This window comes from Heterodontus francisci, chromosome 2, assembly GCF_036365525.1.
Source record: "Heterodontus francisci isolate sHetFra1 chromosome 2, sHetFra1.hap1, whole genome shotgun sequence".
In the NCBI taxonomy this organism is placed as follows: Eukaryota; Metazoa; Chordata; class Chondrichthyes; order Heterodontiformes; family Heterodontidae; genus Heterodontus; species Heterodontus francisci.
This window is the reverse complement of record NC_090372.1, coordinates 192,495,354-192,515,907: the sequence shown is the minus strand read 5'-3', so window position 1 is coordinate 192,515,907 and position 20,554 is coordinate 192,495,354. Positions and strand designations below refer to the sequence as shown.

General features: G+C 42.9%; 1 protein-coding gene across 8 annotated transcripts in view; it reads left to right on the top strand.

The window, feature by feature from the left end:
- The window catches only part of zmynd11 (zinc finger, MYND-type containing 11), a 231,668-nt gene that overhangs the window by 166,984 nt on the left and 44,130 nt on the right, over window positions 1-20,554 (top strand). For all 8 annotated transcript variants that reach the window (XM_068014984.1, XM_068014979.1, XM_068014982.1 and 5 more), the window contains one exon: window positions 585-703. In XM_068014984.1, coding sequence (XP_067871085.1) covers window positions 585-703 — 119 coding nt within the window. The remainder of the gene's footprint in view (window positions 1-584; window positions 704-20,554) is intronic.

The window sequence follows — 20,554 nt, the reverse complement described above, 5'->3', positions numbered from 1 at the left end:
TAAAATTTATGGAGGTGATGAAACCTAGAATTGCAGTGGCAAATGGGAAAGACATGGAGAGATGGAGGTGGCCTTGCAGAAGGTGGAAGAAACATTATTTTGATAACAGATTGGATATGGAGGCGATAGCTGAGTCCAGGTTCAGGAGGGATAAGGTTTTACGCTTCACAATTCAACATGAGGTGGCAGCCAAGGAGCCAGGGCCATGGCCTTGAAGGCACTGATGGGAACCAAAGAGTTTTTCTGACCTTCATCTGGAAGAAGTCTTGGCTCATCCAAGTCGTGATAACATTTGAATTGATGACGGGGACAGTGAGGTAGTACGTGTTTGTCGTTCACATTTATTAGATGCCTGTGGAAATTCTCATCGTTGGTGGAATTGTGCCTTATGAGAAGCAGTGCTGGGATCACGCATAACAGCATAAAATTACATAAAACTCTCTATTCAGGGTTTTGTTTGTTAAACAAGGTAGTTAACAGCAAATTATCTGAATTGTATGACGTTTAGTGAAATTAGACATTGCAAAAGACCTGGCTGCTCATTTAAGGTGACTATTACATTTTTGATGTGTTTTTTTCCTTAGGTTCCCAATCATGAGCTGGTGTGGGCCCGGATGAAAGGATTTGGATTTTGGCCTGCCAAAGTCATGCAACGCCAAGACAATCAGGTGGATGTGCGGTTCTTTGGACATCATCATCAGAGGTGCAGTACTTCTTAGTTACTGTTGCTTGTGATTTGCATTGTTTTAAAATGAAATAAATATATGTAAAAGATAACCAAATGTTCTTTGTTTATTTCACCTATAGCCTTGGCAATTTATTTTCTGAATAATATTTATCCCCATTTCATTCTATAGCCACCTTTATTTAACACTCTCTGATGCCTTTAAGAAAAGCCTGTTGCATTTTTATATTGCCTTTTCTGGGTTCCGCATTGCAAGCCGTTCCTTAAGAAGTAGAATTTTTGCTTGCCAGATATCTAGCTAATTGTCTTGAGACTAGATGTTGAACGGAACATGTCATTGCATTTTACATAGCATGCCACCACATGGCTTCCTTGAATTCAGAAAATGTCAGAACAACCAGCATCAGATTTTGTTTAGTCCCTAAATTACTGGGCAGATTTATTGAACAATAAATATGTACATGAAGAACAATAACTAGAGAAGTGATAGATTTACAGTAATTATAGGCTAAATTATTCCTTGAATTGTAGTAAATCACTCTGCTATAGCTTGATGTTATACTGGCTGCAAAACCAGTGTTTAATCTTGCAGGCCCTTCATTACTAATTTACCATGGCCTAGCCCCAGAATAGCTGTCAATTTGAAGCAGCGCAACCTGAGAAATACTTTCAGAATTCTTTGAAAAACAGTGGAACAAAGGAAATTAAAAATCTGTATCTTAAACTCAGAGCTACCAGTTAAGCTTTAAAAAGATTCATAGGATACTTGAATTTGAATGGAATGATTTTCTACCTTTGTGGAACTAGATTATTCCATTCTAAGCATGTTGGCTGACCTGAAAAATGACCTTGTGCGGGAACAATGGCCACAATAGTATTGCATATTAAAGCCTCCCTGAATTACACTTCCATCTCTGTTCGGTTTGATTCTGCAGTTTTTGAGGTTTGGAGATTTCCCTCTATGCTCTTATTGGTGTCTTTAGAATAATGAATCCTAATCTGCGAATAACAATTTAGAGAATAATCTGGAACCTTAAGAACTATGTAATTCAAACAGGTCAAGCCTCTGAAGCAAGGCATGAGCGACAGTTGGCATAATATAATAGTAACAGGTCTGCGTTGAAGCAGCATTACAACAGAGCAGCAAGGAGTTCCACTGAGTGGGAGAAGAGTAGCAGCCTCCCATCCAGACACTGCTCAGAATCCCTCAAGCCACCTTCATCTCTCCTCATACAAAAATAAAATACTGTAGCTGCTGGAAATCTGAGATAAAAACAGAAAATACTGTGACTACTCAGTGCACTGTATCTGTGAAGAGAGAAACAGACTTGATGTTTCAGGTTAATGATCTTTTCATCAGAACTAGCGTAACTTGCGAAAACTGATTACCTGAAATGCTAACTCTGTCTTTCTCTCAGCAGATGCTGCCAGACCTGCTGAGATTTCCAGCATTTTCTGTATTTACTGCATCTTTCCACAGCCATTCCTGAGCCTGTTGGTGTTCTGCCTCTGCTGGTTTATCAGCTGCTGACTATAAAGTGCACATATTGCTTTATGCAGTGTGCCTCTTGGCTGCTGCTCCTGAGCTTGCCGACTGCTGGTGGTCTGGTAACTTGGCAAACATGTTATGAACGTTTATATATTTAAAAAAAAAAATCAAACTAGCAAAGTGCAATGAGCAGGCCTGGAGTTGGATGTTTTGGGGGCGGGGGGAAAGGATAGTACACCAAAGAAAATGCAAGGATGTACTGGAAAGGCATGGGAGCAAGTTAGAGAACCAGCAGAACTATAGGTAGAGTTTGCACCATGAGATCAAACTCAAAGTGCCAAAATGGTGAGAAAGCAGAGGCACAATGGTGGAGAGGGGGTAAGTCTTGACACAAAGAAGAATGAAGAGCAGGAATAGTGATGGCAAGGTAGGAGCACAGATTTAAAGTAATGGGTAAGAGAAGCAAAAGCGACATGAGGAAAAACTTTTTCACGCAGTGAGAGGTTAAGCTCTGGAATGCGTTGCTTCAGACTGTGGTGGAGGCAGGTTCAACTGAAGCATTCAAAAGGGAATTAGACTGTTGCATGAAAAGGAAGAATGTGCAGGGTTACGGGGAGAATGGCACGAAGTGAATTGCTGTTGCGGACACGATGGGTCGAATGGCCTCCTTTTGCGCTGTAACAATTCTGATGAAGGCAAGGCCTAAAGGGATAAATGGGAGAGAATGAGAGAAATAGGGATAAATGGGAAATAGAGAAGAATTGAGTGGAGAAGGGGGAAATGGTGAGCAGCAACAATGAACAGAGGAAATGAGAATAGAAAAGGGTGAAGAGATGAGAGGGATGACTGTTAAGCAAAGAGGGCAGGTGAGGGAAGAATGGGAAAAAAGGTAAGAACGAGGCAAAAATTGGAAAGCAAATGATGAAAGGATAGAAAAGCACTGAAGGGGTACAGGGAGCACCAATAGTAAGATGTATACCGGAAATGGTGAATGGTTTTAGCAGATGGACAGACCACAGTAACATGGCGTGGTGGAGGGTAGTATGAACTGGGTGCACTGCAGGTAATGAAAACTGGACGCATGAAGAGAGTAGGTCACCCTCAGCAATACAACTAAGGTGCAGATAAAGCAGACACCTTAGGATGGGGTATATAGTGGTTTGTGAGAAAGGTACGGCATTAATCGTGGGTGATTTTAATCTACAGATAGGCTGGACAAATCAGAGTGACAAAGCTAGCCTGGAAGATGAGTTCATGGAGTGTTTTCGGGACAGTTTCTGAGAGCAGCACGTTCTAGAGCCAACCAGAGCAGGCTACTCCAGATCTGGTAATGTGTAATGTGACAGGATTAATTAATGACCTCATGGTAAAGGTGCCCCTAGGTAGTGGTGATCACAATATGATTGAATTTTGCATTCAGTTTGAGGGTGAGTGGATTTAAGACTAGTTTTTGAAACTTAAATAAGGGTAATGAGGCTTTGAGGACAGCTGGCTAAAGTAAACTGGGAAATTATGTTAAGGGATAGGTCATTAGAGATGCATTGGCAGACATTTAAAGAGATATTTCATAACATTCAGCAAATATGCATTCCAGTGAGAAAGAAAGACTCTAGGGGAAGGACGTGCCATCCGTGGCAACGAAGGAAATTAAAGATAGTATCAAATTGAAAGAAAAAGGGTACAATTCAGCCAAGAGTAGTGGCAGGTCAGAAGATTGGACAGAATATAAAAAATAGCAAAGAGTAACTAAAAGAATAATGAGAGAGAAATTAGATTGAGAGAAAGCTAGTTAGAAATATAAAAATGATAGTAAGAGTTGCTACAGGTATTTAAAAAGGAAAAGAGTAAGTAAGATGAGTGTTGGTCCTCTGGAGAGAGAGTCTGGGGAATTAATAATGGAAAGTAAGGAAATGGTGGAGGCATTGAACAGATTTTTTAAAATTTGTCTTCACTGTAGAGGATACAAATAACATCCCAGAAATAATTGAGAGTTGAATCAGCACAGGTGGAGGCCATTCAGCCCATAGTGCCTGTGCTGCCCCTTGGTCATTGAGATCTGGGACCATTAACTGTTAAATTCTCCTGGTTCTATCTTTAGTTGCCCATGTTTGTTTGGATCAGTGTTTAACATTGTGCTTTGATAAGTTGTATGAGAGGAAAAAATGTTTAGGGCTATGGGGAACGAATAAGGGAATGGGCCTAATTACATAGCTCTACCAAACAGCCGGCACAGGCACGATGGGCTGAATGCTTCTGTATCATTCTATGATTGCTGGTTTTCTCCCTCCCTCTCCTGAAGGCATTGTCTTTTTCTGGGGTTCATCTCTAGAGGCCAGCCAAAGGTGTTCAATTTTGTTTGCAGTTCTATATGGTGGGGAATATGGGATTAATGTAGGATTAGTATAAATGGGTGATTGTTGGTCAGCACAGACTCGGTGGGCCGAAGGGCCTGTCTCAGTGCTGTATCTCTCTATGAATGATGCCAAGAGTTGAAACAGAGGGAGGAACTTAAAACATTTACCATCACCAAGGAAAAGGGTATTGAGAAAATTTAGATCTAAAAGCTGACAAGTCCCCAGATCCTGATGGACTTCATCCTAGGGTCTTAAAAGAAGTGGCTGAGATAGTCGATGCATTGGTTTTAATGTTCCAAAATTCCCTAGATTCTGGAAAGGTCCCATCAGATTAGAAGATAGCAAATGTAACTTCTATTCAAGAAAAGAGGAAAGACAAGCTTAGATAGGAGGGAAGACAAGATGTTTAGATAAAGAGGTAGATCAGATACAATGAGAGAGAGTGAGAAGTTCAGGCAACGAAATTCAGACGGAAGAACGGAGAGAGAATTCTAAAGACGAGGGGGGAATGTGAGAGAAGGGTAGGCTCTGAAGAGAGAAAGAAAGATGCAGAGCAAGAGAAATAAGGGGGAGGTTCAGACTCCCATGATATTCAAAGCTACAAATACGACAAAGATTGAGAGGGGGGATAAAAGCAAGATTTCAGGGTCAGAAATGGTAGGCACAGATGCACACTAGGATTAGGGAAGAGAGTCATAAATACACAACATGTATGTATGTATATAGAAAGTAGAGAAACATAGAAAATAGGAGCAGGAGTAGGCCATTCGGCCCTTTGGGCCTGCTGTGCCATTCAATAAAGATCATGGCTGATCGTCTAATTCAGTACCCTGTTCCTACTTTCTCCGCATATCCCTTGATCCCTTTGGCATTAAGAAATATATCTATCTCCTTCTTGAATACATTTAATGACTTGGCCTCCACTGCCTTATGTGGTAGAAAATTCCACAGGTTCACCACCCTCTGAGTGAAGAAATTTCTCCTCATCTCAGTTCTAAATGGTATACCCCGTATCCGGAGACTGTGACCCCTGATTCTGGACTCCCCAGCCATCAGGAACATCCTCCCTGCATCTAGCCTGTCTAGTCCTGTTAGAATTTTATAGGTTTCTATGAGATCCCCTCTCATCCAGGGACCCGGGTTCAATTCCGGGTACTACCTGTGCGGAGTTTGCAAGTTCTTCCTGTGACCGCGTGGGTTTTCGCCGGGTGCTCCGGTTTCCTCCCACAGCCAAAGACTTGCAGGTGATAGGTAAATTGGCCATTGTAAATTGCCCCTAGTGTAGGTAGGTGGTAGGGAATATGGGATTACTGTAGGGTTAGTATAAATGGGTGGTTGATGGTCGGCACGGACTCGGTGGGCTGAAGGGCCTGTTTCAGTGCTGTATCTCTAAATAAATAAAAAATAAATGTAGGCCTAGTCGACCCAATCTCTCTTCAAACGTCATTCCTGCCATCCCAGGAATCAGCCTAGTAAATCTTCTTTGCACTCCCTCCATGGCGAGAAAATCCTTCCTCAGATAAGGAGACCAAAACTGCACCCAATACTCCAGATGTGGTCTCACCAAGGCCCTGTATAACTGCAGTAAGACATCCTTGCTCCTGTACACAAATCCTTTTGCAATGAAGGCCAACGTAGCATTCGCCTTCCTAACTGCTTGCTGCACCTGAATGCTTGATTTCAGCGAATGGTGTACAAGGACACCCAGGTCTCGTTGCACCTCCCCCTTTCCCAATCTATCACCATTCAGATAATTTACCTTTCTGTTTTTACAACCAAAGTGGATAACCTCACATTTATCCACATTATACTGTATCTGCCATGCATTTGCCCAACTTGTCCACATCACATTGGAGCCTCTTTGCATCCTCCTCACAGCTCACGTTCGGCACCCCCCAACTTTGTGTCATCTGCAAACTTGGAAATATTATATTTAGCTCCCTTACCTAAGTCATTAATATATATTGTGAATAGCTGGGGCCCAAGCACTGACCCTGCGGTACCCCACTAGTCACTGCCTGCCACTCGGAAAAAGACCCATTTATTCCTAGTCTCTGTTTCCTGTCTGTCAACCATTTCTCAATCCATGCCAGTACATTACCCCAAATCCCATGTGCTTTAATTTTGCACACTAACCTCTTATGTGGGACCTTATCAAAAGCCTTCTGAAAATCCAAATACACCACATCCACTGGTTCTCCCTTATCTATTCTACTAGTTACATCCTCAAAAAACTCCAGTAGATTTGTTAAGCAATGATTTCCCTTTTGTAAACCCATGCTGACTTTGTCCAATTCCATTTATGCTTTCCAGGTGTTCTGCTATCACATCCTTTTATAATAGACTCTAGCATTTTCCCCACAACTGATGTAAGGCTAACTGGTCTGTAATTCCCTGTTTTTTCTCTCGCTCTTTTTTTAAATAGTGGGGTTACTGTGGGGCCACCCTCCAATCTGTAGGAACTGCTCCAGAGTCTATGGTATTTTGGAAGATCACCACCAATGCATGCACTATTTCCAGGGCCACTTCCTTTTGTACTCTGGGATGTAGATTATCAGGCCCTGGGGATTTGTCAGCCTTTAGCCCCATTAATTTCCCTAGCACTTTTTTTTTACTAATACTGATTTTCTTCAGTTCCTCATTAGACCCTTGGTTCCCTAACATTTCTGGGAGGTTATTTGTGTCCTCCTTTGTGAAGGTAGAACCAAAGTATGTGTTTAATTGTTCTGCCATTTCTTTGTTCCCCCATGATAATTTTTTCCCATTCCTGACTGTAAGGGACCTACATTTGTCTTCACTAATCTTTTTCTCTTCACATATTTATAGAAGCTTTTACAGTCAGTTTTTGTGTTCCCTGCAAGTTTACTCTCATACTCAATTTTCCCTAGCTTAATCAACCTCTTTGTCCTCCTTTGCTGAATTCTAAACTGCTCCCAATTCTCAGACTTGCTGCTTTTTCTGGCAATTTTAAATGCCTCCTCTTTGGATCTAATACTATCCTTAATTTCTTTTGTAAACCATGGTTGAGCCACCTTTCTGGTTTTATTTTTGCATCAGACAGGAATGAATAATTGTTGTAATTCATGCACACGTTCTTTAAATATTATCCATTGCCTATCCACCATAAACCCTTTTAGTAAAGTTCCCCAATCTACCATAGCCAACTCGCGCCGCATACCTTTGTAGTTTCCTTTATTTAGATTGAGGACCCTAGTTTCGGATTCAACTACTTCACACTCCATCTTAATAAAGAATTCTATCATGTTATGGTCGCTCCTCCCCAAGGGACCCCACACAACAAGATTGTTAATTAATCCTTTATAGAATTATAGGCACACAAGAATTGAGATTGGTAGTGGTTAATTACTATCTCAGACTTGTGTGAGTGAGCTACCTGTTAGAATGTCCACATAAAACATGAAAACAATTTTGCTCCAACAAAATTAGCTATGTCCAAACTGTATATTTCTGCTTATAAGGAAATTATAAGGATTGGTACCATTAGTTTTTAGTTGATTATTTTTTATGGGGGAGGTGAACAGATTTAAGAAAAGCTTCCAATTTAGCGAGTAATTGGGATGTGACCCACATAGTAACTTCATGTAAAGAGACCTGGTATTGGAGCTAAAGAACAGAACATATGTTTAGTGCAGAAAATGCTGGAAATACTCAGCAGGTAAGCAGCATCTGTGGAGAGAAATACAGTTAATGTTTCAAGTCAATGACCTTTCATTTTCAGCATTTTCTGTTCTTATTTCAGATTTCCAGCATCCACAGTATTTTGCTTTTGTATGCGTATCGAGCAACTGGCTTATAAAAAGAAACAAACAACTCTGGTAGCAACTTGTTGAGATGTGACCCACTGAGTATATAACCTAAATGTGTTATACATAACTGCAATACGTAACGTTTTAAACTGCTTCTGTGCATTACAACTGTGGAAAAGAATTGTATTAAGGAAATTAAAATCAGGAAATATTTTACTCAACAGGTCATGGTATTTTGTCTGGTAGTGACAGTTGAAGATGTATCTCCATCATTGATGATAAACTTTAGTCAGCACTTATAAGATACTTGTGATCTGTCTTCAGCTGACTCCAAGTTTGGAAACAATGCACATTTTTAATGCACAATAATCTAGGCATTTTAAGTTAATTAACTAAATCTAATCTTCCAACAGTATATAGATAGAAAAAATTATTTTTTTGAAAAATGTCGTGTTCAGCCACTTTGTACCACAGCAGCGAACAGAAGCGTTATGATTATTGACTTAGTTGACTAATTTAATCAAATTTACTTGGCCAAAGAATATGAACCTCATAGAGGTTCGTAGAGAATGCTGCTAGCCGGCTGGTTTCCGCAGCTGGTACTGTCCACTCCTCTGACTCATTCCTTCCCATATTTTGCCCGTGAGGGTGGTGGAAGTGGAGACGATCATTGATTTCAAAAGGAAATTGGATAGGTACTTGAAGGAAATAAACTTGCAGGGCTATGGGGTTCAATGTCCATTTGAGGTCAATAATCATGTGGGATCAATTTCATGAGTTCCCACCAGGGGCACATTATGGATATGAGTCTCGTTGTGTCGTTTGATAATTGCTCTGAAGTAAAACTATGCTGGAGGAGATGGTGAGGTAGTGGTCATATCACTAGACGAGTAGTCCAACGGCCCAGGTTAATGCTCTGGGGACACGGGTTCAAATCCCACCATGGCAGCTTTAATTTAATTAATAAAAATCTGGAATTGAAGGTTTCATGACACCATTACTGAGACTAGCTATCATCGACTGTCGTAAAATCCCATCTGGTTCTTGTCCTTTAGGGAAGGAAATCTGCTGTTCTAACCTGGTCTAGCCTACATGTGACTTCAGACCCATAACAGTGTGGTTGACTCTTAACTGCCCTCTGAAATGGCCTAGCAAGCCACTCAAGTTGTCAAGGGCAATAAATGCTGACCTTGCCAGCGATGCCTGCATCCCATGAAAGCATTGTTAAAAAAAAATTTCTCCAGCAAGCATTGATTAAATAGCATCTAAATCAAATTTTACAAAATGTTGTGTATATTGATTAAACCACTATAAAGTTTGCATTCTCCAGTTCAATTTTAGCATTCTTATTTATTCATAGTCAGTGTCAATTGCCTGAGTTGATTAGTACATTAGCCATACTCTATGAAGCAGATCTTTCACTTTAGCTTGCACTATGTGGCACATGTGAGAATGTAATCTGTAGCACGGTGATTCCAATATTGTGAAAACCCAATGGGATTGAATCACTGGGACAGATGAGAACTCAACTGTTGGTGAGCCAGCATTAAGAACACTATTGGTAGTCTTTTTGAACAAGCTTCACTGTAGTATTTCTGTTTGCCTTCTCAGTGTACTAAGCTCTTTCCAATTACTAATTTCTATTTCCTTGGTTTGTTAATTCCATTTAAACTACAGCGAAACAAATGGATGTCAGTGGCGGCTGGAAAATCCAGAAGATAAAGGAAATTCCGCAGATAGCTTAGGCTTGTCTATTGCAGCTATTGGCTTTAGTGCTTTACCAAGTCCATATTTTGATGGATGTCAGAATTCAGTAGATTGCTACCATAAACTTAAATCTACTGCCTGGATAAGATGAACCATAAAACTATAGAAAAGGTACAGCACAGACAGACGCCATTCAGCCCTTGGTGTCTGCACTGGCTGAAAAAAAAATAGCCATTCTAATCCCACCTTCCAGCACCTGGTCCGTAGCTTTGCAGGTTACAGCACTGCAGGTGCAGGTCCAGATACCTTTTAAATGAGTTGAGGGTTTCTGCCTCCACCAACGATCCGGGCAGTGAATTCCAGACACCCACCACCCTCTGGATGAAAAAGTTTTTCCTTATGTCCCCTCTAATCCATCTATCAATCACCTTAAATCTGTGTCCCCTAGTAATTGACACCTCCATTAGGGGAAACTGGTCCCTCCCGTCTACTCTCTCTAGGCCCCTCATAATTTTGTATACCTCAATTAAACCACCCCTCAGCCTCCTGTTCTAAGGAAACCAACCCTAGCCTATCCAATATTGCCTCATAGCTGCAATTTTCCAGCCCTGATAACATTCTTGTAAATCTCTTCTGTACTCTCTCCAGAGCAATTATATCCTGCCTGAATGTGGTGACCAGAACTGTACGCAATACTCCAGCTGTGGCCTAACCAGCGATTTATACAGTTCCAGCATTACATCCCTGCTTTTGTATTCTATACCTTGGCCAATACAGGAAAGCATTCCATATGCCTTCTTCACCACTTTATCTAGAATTGCTCCCCTCTTGTTGGGCTTGTTACATGCTGGCTAAAAAAGCTCTCTTGAATGCAGTTCAAGAAATTTGTGCCCTTCACACTGTTTGTATCTCGGTTGATATTGGGGTAGTTGAAATGCCCAACTATTATTGCCCTATTGTTTATGCACTCAGAAATTTGCCTACATATTTGTTCTTCTATCTCCCTCTCACTATTTGGGGGTCTTTAGTACATTCCTATTAGTGTGACTGCCCCTTTTATATTTCTGAGCTCAACACAAATGGCCTTATTTGATGATTCATTTAGCATATCATCCCTCCTCACAGCTATTATTGATTCCTTAACCAATAATGCTACACCCCCTCCTTTTTTATCCCCCTCTCTATCCTGCCTGAAAACTCTATATCCAGGGATGTTGAGCCATCATTCTTGCACCTCTGTAAGCCAAGTTTCGGTTATAGCAATGATATCATGCTGCCATATGTCTGTGCCCTCAGCTCACCGGTTTTATTTGCTATACTCCTTACATCTAAATAAATATCTTTTAACACTGCCAAATTCCAGTGCTATAATCTTTCCTCCTTCCATCTTTCAAAGTCACTTGCTAATTTTCTGCCTCCCATTCCCTGCTCTGAGTTTGTCCTATCAGAAACTGCCTTCATGTTCCCATCCCCCTGCCAATCTAGTTTAAACCTTCCCCAACAGCACTTGCAAACCTTCCTGCAAGAATATTCGTCCCGGTCCTGTTCAGGTGTAGACTGTCCGGCTTGTACAGGTCCCACCTTCCCCAGAAGCAGTCCCAATGTGCCAGAAATCTGAAGCCCTCCCTTCTGCACCACCTCTCCAGCCACACATTCATCTATGAAATCTCCTATTTCTATACTCATTAGCATGTGGTCTGGGGAGTAATCTGGGGAGTGTTACCTTTGAGGTCCTGCTCGCTAATCTCTTTCCTAGCTCCCTAAACTCGGCCTGCAAGACCTCATCCCTTTTTCTACCTAAAAGGTTGGGTACCAATGTGGACCATGACCTCTGGCTGTGCACACTCTCCCTCCAGAATCGCCGTAGCCGCTCGGTGATATCCATGACCCTTGCACCAGGGAGGCAACATACCATCCTGGAATCACGTCTGTGACCACAGAAATACCTGGCTGTTCCCCTAACTATAAAATCCCCAACCACTATTGCTCTCTTGTCTTTTCTCCTCCCTCCCTGCACAGCTGAGCCACCCATGGTACTCTGGTCATGATTCTCACTGCACTCTCCAGAGGAACCCTCTCTCCCATCGGTACTCCGAACTGAATACTGGACAGAAAGTGGGATGCCCTCAGGGAACTCCTGCACAACCTGCCTTCACCTTTTTATCTGTCTGGCAGCCGCCTCTTCCAGCGCTCTCTTAAGCTGCAGGGTGACCACCTCCTGCAACGTGCTATCCACGTATATCTCATCCTCACGAATGCAGCTCAGTGACACCAGCTGCTCCTCGAGTTCCAAGTTTCGGCACTCAAGTTTTTGCATTTGGTTGCACGTTTTGTACATGTAATTGTACAGGACATGGGTAGGGTCCTGGAGTCCCCACATGGCACAGGATGTGCATTCGACAGGTGTGAGTAGCCCTGCCTTGAATTATTTATTTACTGCACTAAAATTGCAAGTTAAATAAACATAAAAGGGTTATAAATAGACCGAACAAATGAGTAACCAACTACTAGTATTTTATCTTCTACTTAGTAGATAGACTTAAATGTTAGAGGGAAAATAAAAATCAACAGAAAAGAGAAAAAAAAGTAAGAAAATACCCACCGGATACTCAACGACCCCGTCCCTGTGCCTCGCCTCTCTCTCTCCCTTCTTGCACTGTTTGGCTGGGTGAGACCTCAGAACTACAATCACCTGTCTACTTCCCTGTGATGTCACACCTCGATTTTTCATTCCGATCGCATGCTGTGTTGTTGGATATGTGGAGATGTGTCTCTGCTGCTGTCCCTGCTGGTGGTTTCCGCACTCTTTTTAAACTCCCCTCTCCTTATGTGCTCAAATTTTTGGGATACAACAAGTAAAGCTAGCTGTTTCACGCTGCTACTATGCAGTAGCAACACGTATGGTGTTTGCCACTAACAGGATGCTTCTGTCAAGTCAGAAAGACGTCCTGCCTATCTCACAAATGAGTAACGTGATATATGAATTTCAATGCCAGTGTAATGCCAGGTATATAGGCTGTATGTCCCAAAGACTGACGGATCGTATCAAACAACATGTCCTTTCCGCTGTTCGCAATGGGCAAGGTACAGGCCATAACCAACCAGCCCGTGCTTGCCAAACTTAAAACACAGTGTCCAACATTAGATGTGACTCTGCGATTGGACAACATTTGCTAAATAATACGCAGTGTGCTAAGAATGACACTGGCAACTAATTTAAGATTGTCAGTCGGGCTCGCATTGTGGTGCATTTGCGTGTCCTGGAAGCTACATATATTAATACACAGGGTCCTGTTCTTTGCAGACAGAATGAACATGTACACACATTGCGCCTGTTTCAGCTGAACAAAATAAGTGACAGCCATTCACTGGTTCATTCCTCCAAGGCAATGCCTTGACCAATCAGAGTCAAGCTGCCTTGTTTAAATTTCAAACAACCTTGGCCATTAACTGTCAGTCACCGTCAACTGGTGCATTCTCCATGGCAACGCCTCTACCAGTGAGTTCACTTGCCAACCAATCAGCACTCTCTTCTCATGTAGTATAAGTTGTTGTTTTCCCTTACATTGGTTATTCTTGCATATTGTCCTGATGAGTGCAAGACGAAAAGCTTCGACAACATGTCTCTATTTTCAGCAATTCACAGTTAACTATCCTTTTTCAATTAGGGTTAGTGGAGAAAACATTGGCTTGACAGGTAGCACCTCACCACAGACTAGTGCAGTATTTCTGTGCTTGTGGAAACTAGGGCAGGTTTTGTGAGAAATAGATATTAAAATTACCTTTGGTTGCACCCTATTAATGTATTCTATATTTAGAAAAATAATTTGGGTAAAATGAAATTGTAATTTTTTTATAACCAGATCAGTCTTATTTCCCTATTATACCAAATTGAGTGAAAATAAAGAAGATAAAGTTATAGTAATGTGATTGTATCTAATTTTCAATTTATTCAAATGAATAAAATTTAGGCAAAAAATAGTTCATCCTCTTTGGCTTTACCTCCTAAACTTTCCTGCCCTACAAATATTCTATGTTGCAATACTTGCCTCAAGTGCAAACTAAAATTTTCCATGAACCATCTTTCATGTTTTAAAAAATCAAACCACTGTTGGCATGGAGTATATCTAGAGTTAGTACCTTTTAAAGAACCCAAAAGCTAGGTAGGGCTAGGATCATGGCTTGAGTTTGGATATTTGGTAAGAGGGATTGATTGCAATACTTCCAAATAACATGAGACAGGAGTAAGTTGGGGGAAAATAATTGTTTTTTTTTATATCAGACTTTTGGCCTCCTGTTTCTATTTTAGGATTTTTTCAGAATACCCATTCAAATATTGAAGCATCCAGTTTAAAACTGTGCTGGTGATAAAGTTTAAAGTCTTTGCCTCCACAGTTCCAACTCCTTATTATCCCTCAACCGCTCACAGGCTCTTGCTACTTTATAGTCAGACACTGAAAGGCCTATGAGTACATCTGTGGGTGAATTTGCTTCATTTTCTCCCTCATGGCTCATATTGGTGGAAGCAATTGGCTGCTCCCTAAGAGCGGATGTCTGTGATCATATACTTCCTCAGGGAGGCAGTAGCATAGTGATAATGTCACTTGACTAGTAACTCAGAGCCCCAGGCTAATGCTCTGAGGACATGGATTTGAAACCCACCACGGCAAATGGTGGAATTTGAATTCAATTAATAAATCTGGAAGTTAAAAAAAGAGTCCAGTGGTGACCATGAAACCATTGTCGATTGTTGTAAAAACCCATCTGGTTGACTAATGTCCTTTAGGGAAGGAAATCTGCTGTCCTTACCTGGTCTGGCCTACATGTGACTGGTGTTATCTGGATGACTCTTAAATGCCCTCTGAAATGACCTAGCAAGCTACTCAGTTGTATCAAAGCGTTAAAAAGTCCAAGAAACGGAATGAAACTGGATGGACCACCTGGCATCAGAAATGACAGCAGCAAACCCAGCCCTGTTGACCTTGCAAAATCCTCCTTATTGACATCTGGGAGCTTGTGCCAAAATTGGGAGAGCTGTCCCACAGACTAGTCAAGCAACAACTTGACATAGTCATACTCAGAATCATACCTGACAGACAGTGTCCCAGACACCACCATCACCATCTTTGGATATGTCCTGTCCCACCGGCAGGACAGACCCACCAGAGGTGGCGGCACAGTGTTATACAGTCGGGAGGGAGATGCCCTGGGAGTCCTCAACATTGACTCCAGACCCCATGATGTCTCATGGCATCAGGTCAAACATGGGCAAGGAAACCTCCTGCTGATTACCACCTGCCACTGCTCTGCCCCCCCCCCCCCCCCAAAAGCTGATGAATCAGTGCTTTTCCATGTTGAACACCAATTGGAAGAAGCACTGAGGGTGGCAAGGGCATAAAATGTACTCTGGGTAGAGGACTTCAATGTCCATCACCAAGTGGCTCAGTAGCACCACTACTGACCGAGCTGGCCGAGTCCTAAAGGACAAAGCTGCTTGACTGGGTCTGCGGCAGGTGGTGAAGGAACCAAGAGGGAAAAAGATACTTGACCTCGTCCTCACCAATCTGCCTGCCGCAGATGCATCTGTCCATGACAGTATTGGTAGGAGTGACCACCGCACAGTCCTTGTGGAGACAAAGTCCCATCTTCACATTGAGGGTACCCACCATCGTGTTGTGTGGCACTACCACCATGCTAAATGGGATAGATTCCAAACAGATCTCGCAACTCAAAACTGGGCATGCATGAGGTGCTGTGGGCCATCAGCAGCAGCAGAATTGTATTCACCCACGATCTGTAACCTCATGACTCTGCATATTCCCCACTTTACCATTACCATCAAGCCGGAGGACTAACCCTGGTTCAATGAAGAGTGCAGGAGGGCATGCCAGGAGCAGCACCTAAAAATGAGATTTCAGCCTGGTGAAGCTACAACACAGGACTACTTGCGTGCCAAACAGTGGAAGCAGCAGGTGATCGAGAGAACTAAGCGATCCCACAACCAATGAATCAGATCTAAGCTCTGCAGTCCTGCCACATCGAGTCATCAATGGTGGTGGATAATTAAGCAACTGACAGAAGGAGGCTCCACAAACACCCCATCCTCAACGATGGGGGAGTCCAGCACATCAGTGCAAAACAGAAGGCTGACGCATTTGCATCCATCTTCAGCTAGAAGTGCCAGGTGGATGATCCATCTCAGCCTTCTCCTGAAGTCCCCAGCATCTCAGATGCCAATCTTCAGCCAATCCGATTCACTCCACGTAATATCAAGAAACGGCTGAAGGTGCTGGTTACTGCAACGACTACGGGCCCTAAGAACATTCCGACAATAGTACTGAAGACCTGTGCTGTAGAACTTGCCATGCCCCTAGCCAAGCTGTTCCAGTACAGCTGCAACACTGGCATCTATCTACCTGGCAATGTGGAAAATTGCCCAGGTATGTCCTATGCACAAAAAGCAGGACAAATCCAACCTGGCCAATTACTGCCCTATCAGTCTACTCCCGATCATTAGCAAAGTGACGGAAGGTGTCGTTGAAAGTGTTGTCAAGTGGCACTTGCTCAGCAATAACCCACCCACTCACTTTCCACAAGGGCCACTCAGCTCCTGACCTCATTGCAGCCTTGGTCCAAACATGGACAAAAAAGCTGAACTTCAGAGGTGAGGTGAGAGTGACTGCCCTTGGCATCAAGTCAGTATTTGACTGACTCAGCATCAAGGAACCCTGGCAAATCTGGAGTCAGTGGGAATTGGGGAAAAATTCTCTGCTGGTTGGAGTCATACCTGGCACAAAGGAAAATGGTTGTGGTTGTTGGAGGTCAGTCATTTCAGTCCCAGGGATTCCTCAGGGTAGTGTCCTAGGCCCAACCATCTTCAGCTGCTTCATCAATGACCTTCCCTCCATCATAAGGTCAGATGTGGAGATGTTCGCTGATGATTGCACAATGTTCACCATTCACAACCCCTCAGAGACTGAAGCAGCCCATGTCCAGATGCAACAAGAACTGGACAACATCTAGGCTTGGGCTGATACGTGACAAGTAACGTTTGCGCCACACAAGTGGCAGGCAATTACTATCTCAAACAAGAGAGAATCTAACCATCTCCCCTTGACATTCAATGGCATTGATATCGCTGAATCCCCCACTATCAATATCGTGGGGTTACCATTGACCAGAAATGGAACTGGACCAGCCACATAAATGCTGTCCCACATAACATTTGATAAAGTCCCACATAAGAGACTGTTAACTAAAGTAGAAGCCCATGGAGTCGAGGGCAAATTATTGACATGATTAGAAAGTTGGTTGAGTGGTAGGCGACAGAGAGTGGGGATAATGGGTAAGTACTCAGATTGGCAGGATGTAACTAGTGGTTACAGGGATCTGTGTTGGGGCCTCAATTATTCACATTATTCATTAACGACTTGGATGATGGCATAGTAAGTCATTTATCCAAATTTGCTGATGATACAAAGTTAGGTGGCATTGTAGACAGTCTAGATGATAGCATAAAATTGCAAAGAGATATTGACAGACTAGGTGAGTGGGCAAAACTGTGGCAGATGGATTTCAATGCGGGCAAGTGTGAAGTTATCCATTTTGGATCAAAAAAGGATAGAGCAGGGTACTTTCTAAATGGGAAGAAGTTAAGTACAGTGGATGTTCAAAGAGACTTGGGGGTTCAGGTGCATAGATCTTTAAAATGCCTCGAGCAAGTGCAGAAAATAATCAAAAAGGCTAATGGAATGTTAGCCTTTATATCCAGAGGACTGGAGTATAAAGACACAGAGAATTAGAACATTAGAACATTACAGCGCAGTACAGGCCCTTCGGCCCTCGATGTTGCGCCGACCTGTGAAACCATCTGACCTACACTATTCCATTTTCATCCATATGTCTATCCAATGACCACTTAAATGCCCTTAAAGTTGGTGAGTCTACTACTGCTGCAGGCAGGGCGTTCCACGCCCCTACTACTCTCTGAGTAAAGAAACTACCTCTGACATCTGTCCTATATCTATCACCCCTCAACTTAAAGCTATGTCCCCTCGTGTTTGCCATCACCATCCGAGGAAAAAGACTCTCACTATCCATCCTATCTAACTCTCTGATTATCTTGTATGTCTCTATTAAGTCACCTCTCCTCCTCCTTCTCTCCAACGAAAACAACCTCAAGTCCCTCAGCCTTTCCTCGTAAGACCGTCCCTCCATACCAGGCAACATCCTAGTAAATCTCCTCTGCACCCTTTCCATAGCTTCCACATCCTTCCTATAATGCGGTGACCAGAACTGCACGCAATACTCCAGGTGCGGTCTCACCAGAGTTTTGTACAGCTGCAGCATGACCTCGTGGCTCCGAAACACGATCCCCCTACTAATAAAAGCTAACACACCATATGCCTTCTTAACAGCCCTATTAACCTGGGTCGCAACCTTCAGGGATTTATGCACCTGGACACCAAGATCTCTCTGTTCATCTACACTACCAAGAATCTTCCCATTAGCCCAGTACTCTGCATTCCTGTTACTCCTTCCAAAGTGAATCACCTCGCACTTTACCGCATTAATCTCCATTTGCCATCTCTCAGCCCAGCTCTGCAGCCTATCTATGTCCCTCTGTACCCTACAACATCCTTCGGCACTATCCACAACTCCACCGGCCTTAGTGTCATCCGCAAATTTACTAACCCACCCTTCTACACCCTCTTCCAGGTCATTTATAAAAATGACAAACAGCAGCGGCCCCAAAACAGATCTTTGCGGTACACCACTAGTAACTAAATTCCAGGATGAACATTTGCCATCAACCACCACCCTCTGTCTTCTTTCAGCTAGCCAATTTCTGATCCAAAGCTCTAAATCACCTTCAACCCCATACTTCCGTATTTTCTTCAATAGCCTACCATGGGGAACCTTATCAAACGCCTTACTGAAATCCATATACACCACATCCACTGCTTTACCCTCATCCACCTGTTTGGTCACCTTCTCGAAAAACTCTAAGGTTTGTGAGGCACGACCTACCCGTCACAAAACCGTGCTGACTATCGCTAATGAACTTATTCTTTTCAAGACGATTATGAATCCTATCTCTTATAACCTTTTCCAACATTTTACCCACAACTGAAGCAAGGCTCACAGGTCTATAATTACCAGGGCTGTCTCTACTCCCCTTCTTGAACAAGGGGACAACATTTGCTATCCTCCAGTCTTCCGGCACTATTCCTGGTTATGTTGCAACTGTACAGAACCCTAGTTAGACCCCACTTGGAGTACTGTGAGCAGTTCTGGGCACCACACCTTAGGGAGGATATATTGGCCTTGGAGGGAGTGCAATGTAGGTTTACAAGAATGATACCTGGACTACAGGGTTTAGGTTACGAGGAGAGATTACACAAATTAGGCCTGTTTTCGCTAGAATTTAGAAGGTTAAGGGGTGATCTGATCGAAGTCTTCAAGATATTAACAGGAAAAGACAGGCTAGACAAAGATAAACTATTTCCACAGGTTGGAGATTCTAAAATTAGGGGGCATAGTCTAAAAATTAGGACCAGACCGTTTAGGAGAGATGTTAGGAAACACTTCTTCACTGCTCTTTGTGATTTTTATAAATGACTTGGATGAGGAAGTGGAAGGCTGGGTTAGCAAGTTTGCCGATGACACGAAGGTTGCTGGAGTTGTGGATAGTGTGGAAGGCTGTTGTCGGTTGCAACGGGATATTGACAGGATGCAGAGCTGGGCTGAGAAGTGGCAGATGGAGTTCAACCTGGAAAAGTGTGAAGTGATTCATTTTGGAAGGTCGAATTTGAATGCAGAATACAGGCTTAAAGAGAGGATTCTTGGTAGTGCGGAGGAACAGAGGGATCTTGGGGTCCATGTCCATAGATCGCTCAAAATTGCCACCCAAGTTGATAGGGTTGTTAAGAAGGCGTATGGTGTGTTGGCTTTCATTAACGGGGATTGAGTTTAAGAGCTGCGAGGTTATGCTGCAGCTCTATAAAGCCCTGGTTCGACCGCACTTGGAATATTGTGTTCAGTTCTGGTCGCCGCATTATAGGAAGGATGTGGAAGCTTTAGAGAGGGTGCAGAGGAGATTTACCAGGATTCTGCCTGGACTGGAGGGCATGTCTTATGAAGAAAGATTGAGGGAGCTAGGGCTTTTCTCATTGGAGCGAAGAAGGATGAGAGGTGACTTGATAGTGGGGTACAAGATGATGAGAGGCATAGATAGAGTGGATTGCCAGAGACTTTTTCCCAGGGTGGAAAGGGCCATCACCAGGGGGCATAATTTTAAGGTGATTGGAGGAAGATTTCGGGGAGATGTCAGAGGTAGGTTCTTTACACAGAGAGTGGTGGGTGCGTGGAATGCGCTGCCCGCGTTGGTAGTAGAAGCAGATACATTAGGGGCATTTAAGCGACTCTTGGATAGGTACATGGATGATAGTAGAATGAAGGGTAGGTAGTTAGTTTGATCTTAGAGTAGGTTAAAGGTTCAGCACAACATAGTGGGCCGAAGGGCCTGTACTGTGCTGTACTGTTCTATGTT